The sequence below is a fragment of the Notothenia rossii genome (assembly GCF_949606895.1).
Source record: "Notothenia rossii genome assembly, chromosome: 3".
In the NCBI taxonomy this organism is placed as follows: domain Eukaryota; kingdom Metazoa; phylum Chordata; class Actinopteri; order Perciformes; family Nototheniidae; genus Notothenia; species Notothenia rossii.
Genome location: NC_136901.1, coordinates 46,106,768 through 46,119,267, shown reverse-complemented (window position 1 = coordinate 46,119,267; position 12,500 = coordinate 46,106,768). Strand labels below are relative to the sequence as shown.

Here is a 12,500-nt window from a genome sequence, read left to right as displayed (position 1 = left end):
AGGACCCCCCTTTCTGCTATAGCCACAAAGATGAAAAAAATATTTCTAACACCAGATGGGGGTAGTGAGACAGAAAGTCACTTGAAAATGTTAAAACACACATTTTCACACAAGTGGTGAATTTGGTCGGTGCTGTGAGGACCGGCCAGTTGCTAGGCAGATTTAAGTGTGTTTTTCCCCAGCAGTTTTGACAAGTTTTCTTCCCAAAAACATTTTATGAGCCCCATGGCTGAAGAGTACATGTGTATTTATACTTTTTTATTTGTATATGATATAGTAGTTTAGTGTCTTATTTGTTGGCAGAAAGAGTATCAGATTAGATGTCTTTTGTTGATCCCAATTTGGGAATTGTTTGCGTTGCAGCAGCATTAAAGATTAGCATTGCACATAAGAGAAATTAAAAGACTAGAAATAAACAATTCTAAAATGTAAACATCACAAATAGAAATAAAACAGCATTAAAAAAGTAGAACATATACATGTTAAAATACCAATTTACTGTAAACAAAATAAATATAAAGCAGGATATTATATACATTAAGTGTGTAGGAATGGAATATTAAATTAAGTAAAAATGTAAAATGTACAGTGTGAGTTTAAGTCCAGTTATCCAAAGAGATAAGAGATTGTTGAATCCTAAAACATTATTTATGTAATATTCTATAATTATATGTTTCAGTCCCTGCCTGCAGGCCCCTGTATTATTTAATTTAAAGTCTATGCCGGTGTATATGTCTCTCTCGGTTTCTTAAATCCTCACCTTCTTCTCTTCTCCCATGTTTTGTTACTAACCCTTTCTCCTCTGTCTGTGTGAGTGGTTGGTGTTGCTTTCTTGCTGTATGGATGTGGCTCCCATCTTTAGGTCTCCCAATGCTGTCCCTGGTCCTGCTGTCCCTGCATGGCCCCGCTCCTCCTGCATCCCTCACAGCCATTCCCATTTTTTCATGCATTTACATACCATATTCTGTCTTTGCTTTCTAGTCTTGATACCTCCCTTGTGTATTAAACAGTATTAAAAGCCATACTGTGTTATGTCCTAAGTATTCACTCAGGTCTTTCAGGAAACTAAGGTTGCATTCACACCTAATAGTCCTCTTCTTTGGTGTGTTAAAACATTATAAACACATATAATGACAGACTGCAGTAAGGAGGGTGTTTCACCGACGACTGGGGGCTCTGATCAGATTGTACCACAACCTTTTGTTGTACACAGGGGACCAGTGAGGTGAGCAGTCACAAGCAAATATAGCCTAGCTTATAGGCTGAACCGCACCAAGCGGTTGAACGCACCAGGGTTTGATTAAACCAGACTAAACAAGGCTGGTGTGAACATGACCTAAGACAAGGTATTACTTCCTTCACAAAACAAACAATGCAAGAACCATAAATCACAGATTGATTTATTTGACAGGCGTGTTGAACTGCAGTTACAAAAACACTCACCTACTGTCCATTCACTCTAACTCTACATTAACATTTCTCTCTTCTAACTCTACATTGACTCTCTACTAACTACTTGTGTCACAGAGTGAGCCACTTTTTTTTGGTGAGATTTCGTGGAAACAACACAATATTGGAAAGGAGATTTCTACAATCTGGCAAACCAATCTTCAGGATGACATCATTTGACAGTGCTCTCCAAAACTTTCACAAATGATTTGTAAAGCCATATTCACACAGGATTATCATTACGGGACCTTATGTCATTTAGAAAGAACAGTCATGGCAGACTCATATTGGATTTAAGATCACAGACAATAACTGTAATAATAACAAATAACTAGAGGCCTCCACATAATACTAGTAACTTATGAACGTTTTCTGATTGGCCACTGGTAAAGGTTGGGCAACTCATATTTGACCCTGAAGATTGTTGTCCTCTTTGGGGCAGTGAGAACAAGATGTGACACAACACTGACATCTACGGTGGCCTTGAAGTGCAAGTCAAAACAACATTTCACAAAACGCTACAGCATTTCAACTTATACGGAAAAGGTATTCCTTTAGGGAGAACACTTCTTGTTTGTGATTGGACAGAGCCAGCCAGAGAAGCACTGCTGTGATTGGTGGTTTTTGCTGCCAGTCAAGAAACGACGCTTCGTGATTGGTCGGCACCCGACAGCGCAACATGTCCCAATACATCAGCCGTTAGCTGTTAGCACTCGGAGCTCACAGCTCCTCATATCTGTTCAGAAACTGGACTAAAGTTAAACAAGAACAAACCACAGACTGTCTGTGTCATGGAGAATACGCTGCTTTATTTATGTCTGTAGGCCGTTGTTGTGAGTATGGACGGAGCAGCTACAGGTTAGTTTATCCTGATCGATCCGATCTCCATTCAGAAAACACGCATTTTAAAAGGTTTTTCGCCTGCCGTCTGTCTGCAGACTTGTCACAGCATTAATTCATGGTTTTTACTAACTGGTATGTTGTTACTTCGGCATCATTTTGAAACGTGTATTACAATTAAATCACGGTAAAATATGTTAATTTTGTTGTAGTCTACCATAGTATTTAAATGGAGATAAGCCCTGAATATTCGCATTGCTCTAATCGTGATTTAATTGTAATACATGTTTTAAAATGATGCCGAAGTAACTACATACTGATACCGGTTAGTAAAAACCATGAATTAATGCTTTGACAAGTCTGCAGACAGACGGCAGGAGAAACACCTTTAAAATGCGTGTTTTCTGAATGGAGATCGGATCGATCAGGCTAAACTAACGTTGTATATGCTCCGTCCACACTCACAACAACGGCCTACAGACATAAATAAAGAAAGCGACTGTATTCCCCATGACACAGACAGTCTGTGGTTTGTTCTTGTTTAACTTTTGTCCAGTTTCTGAACAGATATGAGGAGCTGTGAGCTCTGAGGGCTAACAGTTAACGGCTAATGTTTTGGGACATGTTGCGCTGTCGGGTGCCGACCACTCACGAAGCGTCATTTCTTGACTGGCAGCAAAAACCACCAATGACAGCAGTGCTTCTCTGGCTGGCTCTGTCCAATCACAAACAAGAAGTGTTCTCCCTAAAGAAATACCCTTTCCGTATAAGTTGAAATGCTGTGGTGTTTCCTGAAATGTTGTTTTGACTTGCACTTCAGGGCCACCGTAGACATCACCATATTTCACACGGTGAACATGCTAGCACACAGCTGCTTATCTACACTCGGAAATACGGCGCAACATTAGCATTCATTTAGAGTCATGTATCTCTTAACAGCGGGACTTTTTTTTTTTTGCTTTCAATCGTATTATGAACGTGATTTTTGATGTCTCGCCAGTTTCTATTTTTAAGTGCAGGTTCTTCATTTACGCACTCAGTGCACTTTTTTTTACCAGGGACTTTCATCAGTGTAATCCAATTGCCAAGTTGACTCCACACAGCCTTTTTTTCTGCCTCACTCCAGGGCCTTCTTTGGTTTCCCTTCTGTACAGCAGAACCTTAATGAACAGTAAACAAAAAAACGATCACTCAATAAAAGTCAACAAATCATAGAATGAACTAAACTGCTAGCAGTCATCAACAGGGCTGACTCGTGGGTAAAACAAATGCAGTTAGTGAGTAATAGTAAGTAAATTAGTAGGTTCAAGGAACTTAGAAAGTATATGCAATGTAAGATTGTACAATGTGATGTTATGCAAGAATGTTAGAAAGCAAATAAGTATAAAGTAGTAAAGCATATGTTTTAGTAATTAGTGAAGGTGTAGTTACACTAAAAAGTGGTACTTATTTAAATGGCAACAGTAAAAGTATTAATCATTGTAGTTGTAGCAATAGTAAACAGTAGTAGTGAGAATAAAATAGTTGCAGTACTATTTTCTGTATTAGTGTCTTAGAGTGGTTTCCAGAGTGAATACCAAGAGACCAAGTGTTTGTAATGGCCCAAGGGCTGTACAGTTAAGAGTTTAATGCAATTAAAATAAAAATGTGGTTCTAAATAGGCACCAAGCAAGCTTACCATGTGTCTTAGTTTTTGTTGGTCTTTTCACGAGAACCCGTCTTTGCTCGTCATCTAGGTGAAGAGGAAAGACGGTTTATTATACATAAACTTAGTTATATCCTTTTTTGCATTATACAATAGAAAGCTTTATATGAAACTACTGTACCATCCGAGTCGTGGGATGAATCACAAGGTTCCGGATGAAGCTTCTGCTTTTTGGCTCTGGATAGCTCTATTAAAGAGGGAAACAAACAGAAATTTAGAGCAATTTATATTGAAAAGATCTTTAAAGATCACTGAAAATGGCAGTAAATTAGCACAGCATTTTAATAATGAACCCTGACACCTCCGTGGATAAAAGCATTAGCTAAATGAAATGTGATGTTCTGTAGTGAATTTCTTACCATCTCGTTGCCTAGGAGATGTGCCCCCTTTATCGTGTTGAGACAAAGCAACTGTAATTAAAACAAAGAGAACGTTTTTACTATTTTTATTTTTACAGTTAACCTCATGCTTCCACAGCTCACTTTTTACGAAAAAGCCATAGCAATAGTTGCAGGGCAAGTAGCCATGTGGATCCGCTTCTTCTGATGGTTGCCTAGAAGTCACCAACTCCCCTTGTCCTGACTGCAAAACAGCTATGTTGTGGTTGTAGTCACCCTTAAAACGAAGTTGATCCAACATCAGACGTCTTTTTTTGGAGGATTTAGGTAAGCATGTTGCTTTTGAAACTAGTTCTTCGCTGTGGTGCTTTCTTTCCAAATGACGTGCAATTTTACTTTGTGGGAGTTTGCAAAAGATGCAGTAATGCTTTTTGTCCCATTTTCTTTTGCCTCCCTTGGTGCAGCTCTTCACTGTTATTTTAAACCCCTTCTCGACATCTTCCTCACCTTTCTGTACACCATTATCATTTTGAGGGTGGCTGGTGCCAATCTTTTTTATGAGATTTTTAGCAACTATATGGACTGGCGGCTGAATTGGACCCTCACCGTTACTGCAGCCTTCGCTGTCCGAGGAGCTCTGCGAAGGGACATATTCGCTGCATTCACCACCTGAGTCAGAGTCCTCATCGGTACCAACATTCTGTAAAAAGAAAAAGTTTGACAGATACTATCAAAATCAGTTGGAAACATCATAGTACTAATCTCTTCTTTAAAAGCAATACTTTAGTTTTTAAACCCATGATAAAAAACGATATCTATTTTCATGATTCAAAGACAAAACATTTTTTATTTCACACTAAGTTTCCCCAATGCAAGTGTATATTTAAGCTATCAAAAATTTGCAAGGTTGGACTGTCTTTGTCAACTGAACTGTCACAAATTGATAGCCTACTTTAAGCTTCAAATAAATATCAGTGGCCATTATTAACAATCCAGCTAGACCCTCTTGCACGATACAGGTGACGATTAATAGTGCCTTTACGGTAATAGCCTAGTACAAGGGTACAATAATGCATGTTTTTCTGATATCTTTGAGTAATATTTAACATAAGTCCTTAATAAGGCTGACACTGTTGGACTCAGTACTAGTTTGACTGCTACCAGAAATAAAATGAAGTACTTATACTGTACTTTTTTTTGTTGGTACATTTCTCTACTAACTCTACTTCTCTTACTCTTTTAACTCTATTTCTCCCTCTCTCGTCTGTATCAGCAGGTTCTGGATGAAGCCTCTTGTGCTCGGGTCGTGAGAGCTCTGTTAAGAGAGAAACGAACATCAGACATTAAGAGTTACTTTAACATTAGAATGATCTTTCATGCCATTTGCAAAGGCAATCAATAATGACAGCAATCAGTATTTATTTCCTGTACAAACTTATAACACTTCACAAAAACAACAAATGAACTACATAGTAATACAAAAGCAACCACCTGATAAACATATTGTCATGTCCTTTTAATTGGTTGGCAAACTTTAATAATATAAGCCCTATACATTAAGGGCTTTTTGGAAGGGATTTCCCGGGGTATAAAGAGTAGAGATATGAACACAAGACAGTAATATGCTTGTGAGAAAGAACAACCGTTCATTGAGACAGTGATGGACAATGAGGTTAACGTGTTTGTCACTGTCAAATATTAGTGAGCTAAAATCTGCTTTCTTTGATTCTGTTTACCTAAATTAACTCAATGGGCCGCCCACCTTATTACATGGCTGGTACCATGAGAAAAGGACCACAACCACCCAGTGGAGTGATCAATGGTGCAGGGAACTAGTAACAGGGATGCAAACTCATCAGGTATGAAAAAGGTGACAAGGATCCGAGCCCCCTCCCGACCCCACGGAATATCGGCTTTAAAATTAGGATTAACACAGGATTTTAGCAGTCAGAACAACTAAAGCAGCAGTGTTAATAATAACAGAAACGCCACATCTAAAAGAAATATATAAAGGCATTTATTTTAATCTTTAATCGCCTCTGGAATCTCTGACCCCTCTCCTTTAGACGAACATAGAGGGGAATAAAAAAAGCAACAGAACAATGTAATTGAGTGCCACATGACATAGATTTAAGTAACTTTCATCAACGTGTTTAAATGCCATGACATTTTTATTTGTCATTTTGTTTCCATTTTTAGTCAGCATTTCAATACAACTGTGACCTACCCTCATCCAAAATGTCAGTGTCATCCATGTCTGTATCTCTTGTGTCTTTGGGCCCATCAGCAGCGGCACAGGCACCCTGACAGAAACAACAGATCTGTTTATATTTCGAATATGTAGCCAAACCTATAGCCACTCAATCAAAAGCTAGCTAACAGTCCATATGTTAAGAAAAAATTCAAGATGCTGGAACAGGAGATCATAGTCTAACATTCAGCCATTTAAGATATATTACATTTGCTCATGCTAAACATTAAGAAAGGTTAGACACATCATAATAGTTAGGCTTACATATTAGTAGATGGATTTGTGCTAAAGTAAATGTCCTGGCTAAACAACCAACAGAAAATCTCTGGCGCCGCCCATGTTTGTAGGGCTGCACGAGTATGGCCAAAAGTATGCTGTACATTTCACTGTAAACGATTGAATCATCACCAAATTCGGTGTTATTATGACCGATCATAACTCAGCTTTATGCACACACACATATATTTAGCATGGTTTAGGAAACGGGCTCCGTGTTACAGAACGGGTCGGGGGTTTGGCTGCTCCTTGCAGACTCTCTGGACTGAGGAGTCCGTGCGGCGGGGGAGAGGGGCTGCGGGCTGTGACTCCTGATCGGCGCAGACACACGTTGCCGATAGATAAAACATTTTAGATGTTAGAGTCTTGCCTTAATAATTGTAGATGTCAGGTTAAAAAACGCATGCATTTTTGCATTCATATTCTATATATTTTACATGAAACACCATACATTAAAATAAGACTTAAAAAGACTTATGCTTTTGTTCTGCTCTTACATGCTAACGTTAGCTTAATTTAGAGTTTAGCCTAGCCCCAGCAGTTCCACTCATGCCGGAGAATGCTAAAACATTAAACAACCTAACATAGTTAAAATATATAAAATATCACTTACCTGGAGCAGTTGTGTGGGTTTTTCCTGCTGTAATTTCGTACTAATTGCTGTATTGCTTCTTTCACACACCATGTGGAGCTGCTTCCGTCTCAGTAATCTTCCTTTGTGCCGATCGATGTTTGTAATGATGCGTTCAGGTGCAGATGTAAAGTACAATGCATCTTCATGTTGGAGTTTGCAAAATGTTTCAAAACCAAAATGCTTCTTATGAAGTGAATTTCTCTCACTTGAAATAAATAACCCTAATAAGATTTTTTAAGGAGAGATTAATTAACATAGTTTAGAAACTGTAATAGGGACTTCTTACTAAGTCGGGGACAGTAAAACTGTAATTTTTGTATTACATGAATGCAGCATTAGCTGCTCTGAAGTTTTAGCGCCAAATATAGTACTCAATTGCTCTGCAGGTTCATCATGCGCCTGAATGTCTGGATTAACCACTCCCCTCCCCCCACCCTGATCTGGACTTCACCCTTGAAACACAGGCACAGAGGAACATGCAGTATGGTTTAAATGCATTCTGAGCAATATCTCAACAGAACTTAAAATCTATTTTACTCTCTATCTTTTGTTTGATAAAAATTAGTGCACAGTTGTATACACACACACACACATATATCTATATATATATATATTTCCATTTACCATTTATACAATTTTCGTGACATTTTAAATTATAATATTATTTAATAACTATATATATATTAAGAATGAACAGGGTCAGTAAAACAGTATCATCTATCCATCAATCTATCTATCTATCCATCTATCTATCCATCTATCTATCCATCTATCCATCTATCCATCAATCAATCTATCCATCTATCTATCCATCTATCCATCTATCCATCAATCAATCTATCTATCTATCCATCCATCTATCTATCTATCCATCCATCCATCCATCCATCTATCTATCCATCTATCCATCTATCCATCTATCCATCTATCAATCTATCTATCTATCTATCTATCTATATATTGACAATGCATTTAATGATTAATATCTTGTTATTATTCTATTAACCTTGCAGGACAATTTGATGTTATTTGAATTTTCACAATTTCTATGATTTTACCTTCAGAGGATTGCCTCATTCGATTATTGAAAATATTAGAGCTATCTCTGAAAACAAACCCCTTTTACTAATGTATAAAAAGTAATACCTAACTATCTAATATGCTTCCTTAATACGATGCCATTATATACAGGTCCAAATGTTCAATGGCTCATTGATACCCTTGATAAATGAAAACAGTGTGTTTAACCCTTGTAGTGAGAACTGCTGCTGGTCTAATATGAAACTACTTTGATATAGTTCAAATCAGACCAGCAGTAATTTCCTTGAGAATTGATCCAGACCAATCTCAAGTACAGACATCATTTTATGATGGTTATCAGAGATAAGAGGTCCAACTTGAGCCTTTGGAATCTGAGGCTAGTTGATGGTCAAATGCAAAGAGAAAGAGAAAGAGGGAGAGAGTGTTATGAAAGTGTGAGAGAGGGAGAATCGGAGCAAAAAGTTACAATAGCAACGATTCAGAAGCCGTGAATTAAGCAAGCAAATATTTTAGCCGACACAACCAAGTACAGAAAATCGAGTAACAGAGCCATTAGTGTATATTTAATAGTTCGACACAACTGTAAGCACAACAACATGTAGGTTATTTAAAGTAGAGTATGAAGCGAATGGGGCCTTTTTGAGTGCCACTTGGAGACGTGGACGTGCAGGGAAAGCGCGCAGAGAAATGTGCACGTAAATCATTTTGTTGAATTTCTGAATGGAGATCTGATCGATTAGACTAAGCTGCTCCGTCAACACTCACAACACCGTCCAGCATAAATAAAGCAGTGACTGTATCCGCCATACCTCAGACAGTCTTTGGTTTGTACATTTATAACTTTTCTCCAGTTTCTGAACAGATATGAGGAGCTGTGATCTCTGTGTGCTAACAGCTAACAGTTCATGGCTAACAGCTAACGGCTAACAGTTAATGGCTGCTGTTTTAGTTTTGTGGTGTCAAGTTCCTTGTCTGGATGGAATATCTGTGAACGACTCAGGTGTGAATGCCATGTCAGACTTGGACAAGACCTTCCTGAATTGTGTTGATTGAGGAAATCTGCTTGCCTAAAAAACGGCTTGGATCATCTCCACCATCCGGTAAACATAGATGATATGTATTCATAAAGTAACCTAGTTGTCTTTCCATTTTCTTTAGCAAGTTTGCAAGGAACTGGGAATTGAAACCAAGTCTTTAAGAAGTAATTCAAAGGTTTGGATATGTTGTACATATATACATATATATTGTACTTGAGTAAAAGTAGAAGTATTCAGATCTTGTACTAGAGTAAAAGTAGAAGTACTCAGATCTTGTACTTGAGTACAAGTAGAAGTACTCAGATCTTGTACTTGAGTAAATGTAGAAGTACTCAGATATTGTACTTGAGTAAAAGTAGAAGTACTCAGATATTGTACTTGAGTAAAAGTAGAAGTACTCAGATCTTGTACTTGAGTAAATGTAGAAGTACTCAGATATTGAACTTGAGTAAAAGTAGAAGTACTCAGATCTTGGACTTGAGTAAAAGTAGAAGTACTCAGATATTGTACAGACTAAAAGTAGAAGTACTCAGATCTTGTACTTGAGTACGTTTAAAGATAGCATCAGGATTCAGGGAGTTAACAACGGGAGAAATGGCAATATTCCTGTGGCTTGTTTCACCGTGCATCTGCAAGGGTAGCATTTGCAGCTGCAGAGTGTGCACCTGATTGCCCTCCCCTCCCCCACTCTGACCAAGCTGTGAGCTCTGCAACAGACAGACAGACAGAGCAGTATGAGGCTTATTCAGCTTGACTCTATGATATACAGTAATATATATATATATATATACAGATCTTGTACTTGAGTAAATGTAGAAGTACTCATATATTGTAGTAAAAGTAGAAGTACTCAGATATTGAACTTGAGTAAAAGTAGAAGTACTCAGATCTTGGACTTGAGTAAAAGTAGAAGTACTCAGATATTGTACAGACTAAAAGTAGAAGTACTCAGATCTTGTACTTGAGTACATTTAAAGATAGCATCAGGATTCAGGGAGTTAACAACGGGAGAAATGGCAATATTCCTGTGGCTTGTTTCACCGTGCATCTGCAAAGGTAGCATTTGCAGCTGCAGAGTGTGCACCTGATTGCCCTCCCCTCCCCCACTCTGACCAAGCTGTGAGCTCTGCAACAGACAGACAGACAGAGCAGTATGAGGCTTATTCAGCTTGACTCTATGATATACAGTAATATATATATATATATATATATATATATATATATACACAGATCTTGTACTTGAGTAAATGTAGAAGTACTCATATATTGTAGTAAAAGTAGAATTACTCAGATCTTGTACTTGAGTAAAAGTAGAAGTACTCAGATCTTGTACTTGAGTAAATGTAGAAGTACTCAGATATTGTACAGACTAAAAGTAGAAGTACTCAGATATTGTACTTGAGTACATTTAAAGATAGCATCAGGATTCAGGGAGTTAACAACGGGAGAAATGGCAATATTCCTGTGGCTTGTTTCACCGTGCATCTGCAAAGGTAGCATTTGCAGCTGCAGAGTGTGCACCTGATTGCCCTCCCCTCCCCCACTCTGACCAAGCTGTGAGCTCTGCAACAGACAGACAGACAGAGCAGTATGAGGCTTATTCAGCTTGACTCTATGATATACAGTAATATATATATATATATATCTCCGTTTTCTGCTACCTAAAGCTACATCGTGTCTTGTCTGTATTTGCTTCCCCTGTCACGAGTTCTGATCGCTCAGTGATGATCCTTATATTTCTATAATCTGTGGAATCTCAGGATGTTAGCTAAACTTGTTTGTGCAGATCCAATAACTATATCGATCGGTATAGCTAGAGTTCTGTGCTAACGGCCTTAAGATTTTGTTGCCCGTGGCTAATTCACAGGCTCAGCTTTGAGGGGTTTTTTTGAAAAAAAAAGTTTCTTTCCGTTACATAGATATGAAACATTCATAGTTTATTAAATCTTAAGAAGCCCTGAGACACTTTTGCTTGCAGATGTTGTGATTTTGGCCCCTTCGGCAGGTCCGTGGGGCTAAAGAGTTAACACACCAAAGAAGAGGACTATTAGGTGTGAATGCAAACTTAGTTTCCTGAAAGACCTGAGTGAATACTTAGGACATAACACAGTATGGCTTTTAATACTGTTTAATACACAAGGGAGGTATCAAGACTAGAAAGCAAAGACAGAATATGGTATGTAAATGCATGAAACAATGGGAATGGCTGTGAGGGATGCAGGAGGAGCGGGGCCATGCAGGGACAGCAGGACCAGGGACAGCATTGGGAGAGCTAAAGATGGGAGCCACATCCATACAGCAAGAAAGACACACCAACCACTCACACAGACAGAGGAGAAAGGGTTAGTAACAAAACATGGGAGAAGAGAAGAAGGTGAGGATTTAAGAAACTGAGAGAGACATCTTATTGTGTTCAACTAGATAAATAGTTACATTACAAGGCTCGATGTAGACAATGCTCGTTTTCATAAGTTTATCGCGCACTCGCAGAAACACGAGCAATCTGTCCAAACATCCGGCCAAAAGTCTTCATATTCAGATGGAGAAATGCACAGTTTTCCACTGCCATAACTCATAGCTCTGTTGCCAATTACGAGTAACGTCAGGTATGCAGAGGTGGGAAAAGTACTCAGATTTAGTAAAAGTAGAAGTACTCAGATTTTTTACTTTAGTAAAAGTAGAATTACTCAGATCTTGTACTTGAGTAAAAGTAGAAGTACTCAGATCTTCTACTTCTTCGTAAGCTCTTTAAAGTAGCGACAATAAAAGTAGTGATTGTGCAGATTGGTCCATTTCAGAATAATATATATGATATGTTTTATAATGATTGATCATTAAAGTGTTCTCAAAGCTGGTAAAGGTGCAGCTAGTTTGAATGACTTTGTATACTGCAGGGTAGCTTGTGGATTTACTCCAGGTGGAACTAAAG

At 38.2% G+C, this 12,500-nt stretch overlaps 2 protein-coding genes across 2 annotated transcripts in view; one reads left to right on the top strand and one right to left on the bottom strand.

The window, feature by feature from the left end:
* ctc1 (CTS telomere maintenance complex component 1) overlaps positions 1-12,500 on the top strand; it is an 86,070-nt gene that overhangs the window by 57,538 nt on the left and 16,032 nt on the right.
* Positions 3,200-7,786, bottom strand: LOC307031961 (uncharacterized protein). Its single transcript, XM_079669578.1, has 8 exons — positions 7,473-7,786; positions 6,560-6,635; positions 5,568-5,647; positions 4,939-5,032; positions 4,354-4,404; positions 4,116-4,181; positions 3,968-4,021; positions 3,200-3,449 (listed from the first exon to the last, which is right to left on the bottom strand). The coding sequence occupies exons 1-8, from the start codon at positions 7,542-7,544 to the stop codon at positions 3,211-3,213; spliced, it is 732 nt and encodes a 243-aa protein (XP_079525704.1). The 5' UTR covers positions 7,545-7,786; the 3' UTR covers positions 3,200-3,210.

Coding starts and splice junctions, on each gene's coding strand:
- LOC307031961 (XM_079669578.1), bottom strand. CDS start 7,544: ATGGTGTGTGAAAGAAGCAATACAGCAATTAGTACGAAATTACAGCAG. Junction 5,648..6,559: donor CACTGACATTTTGGATGAGG/GTAGGTCACAGT, acceptor CTCTCTTAACAG/AGCTCTCACGACCCGAGCAC. Junction 4,182..4,353: donor ATCTCCTAGGCAACGAGATG/GTAAGAAATTCA, acceptor CCTCTTTAATAG/AGCTATCCAGAGCCAAAAAG.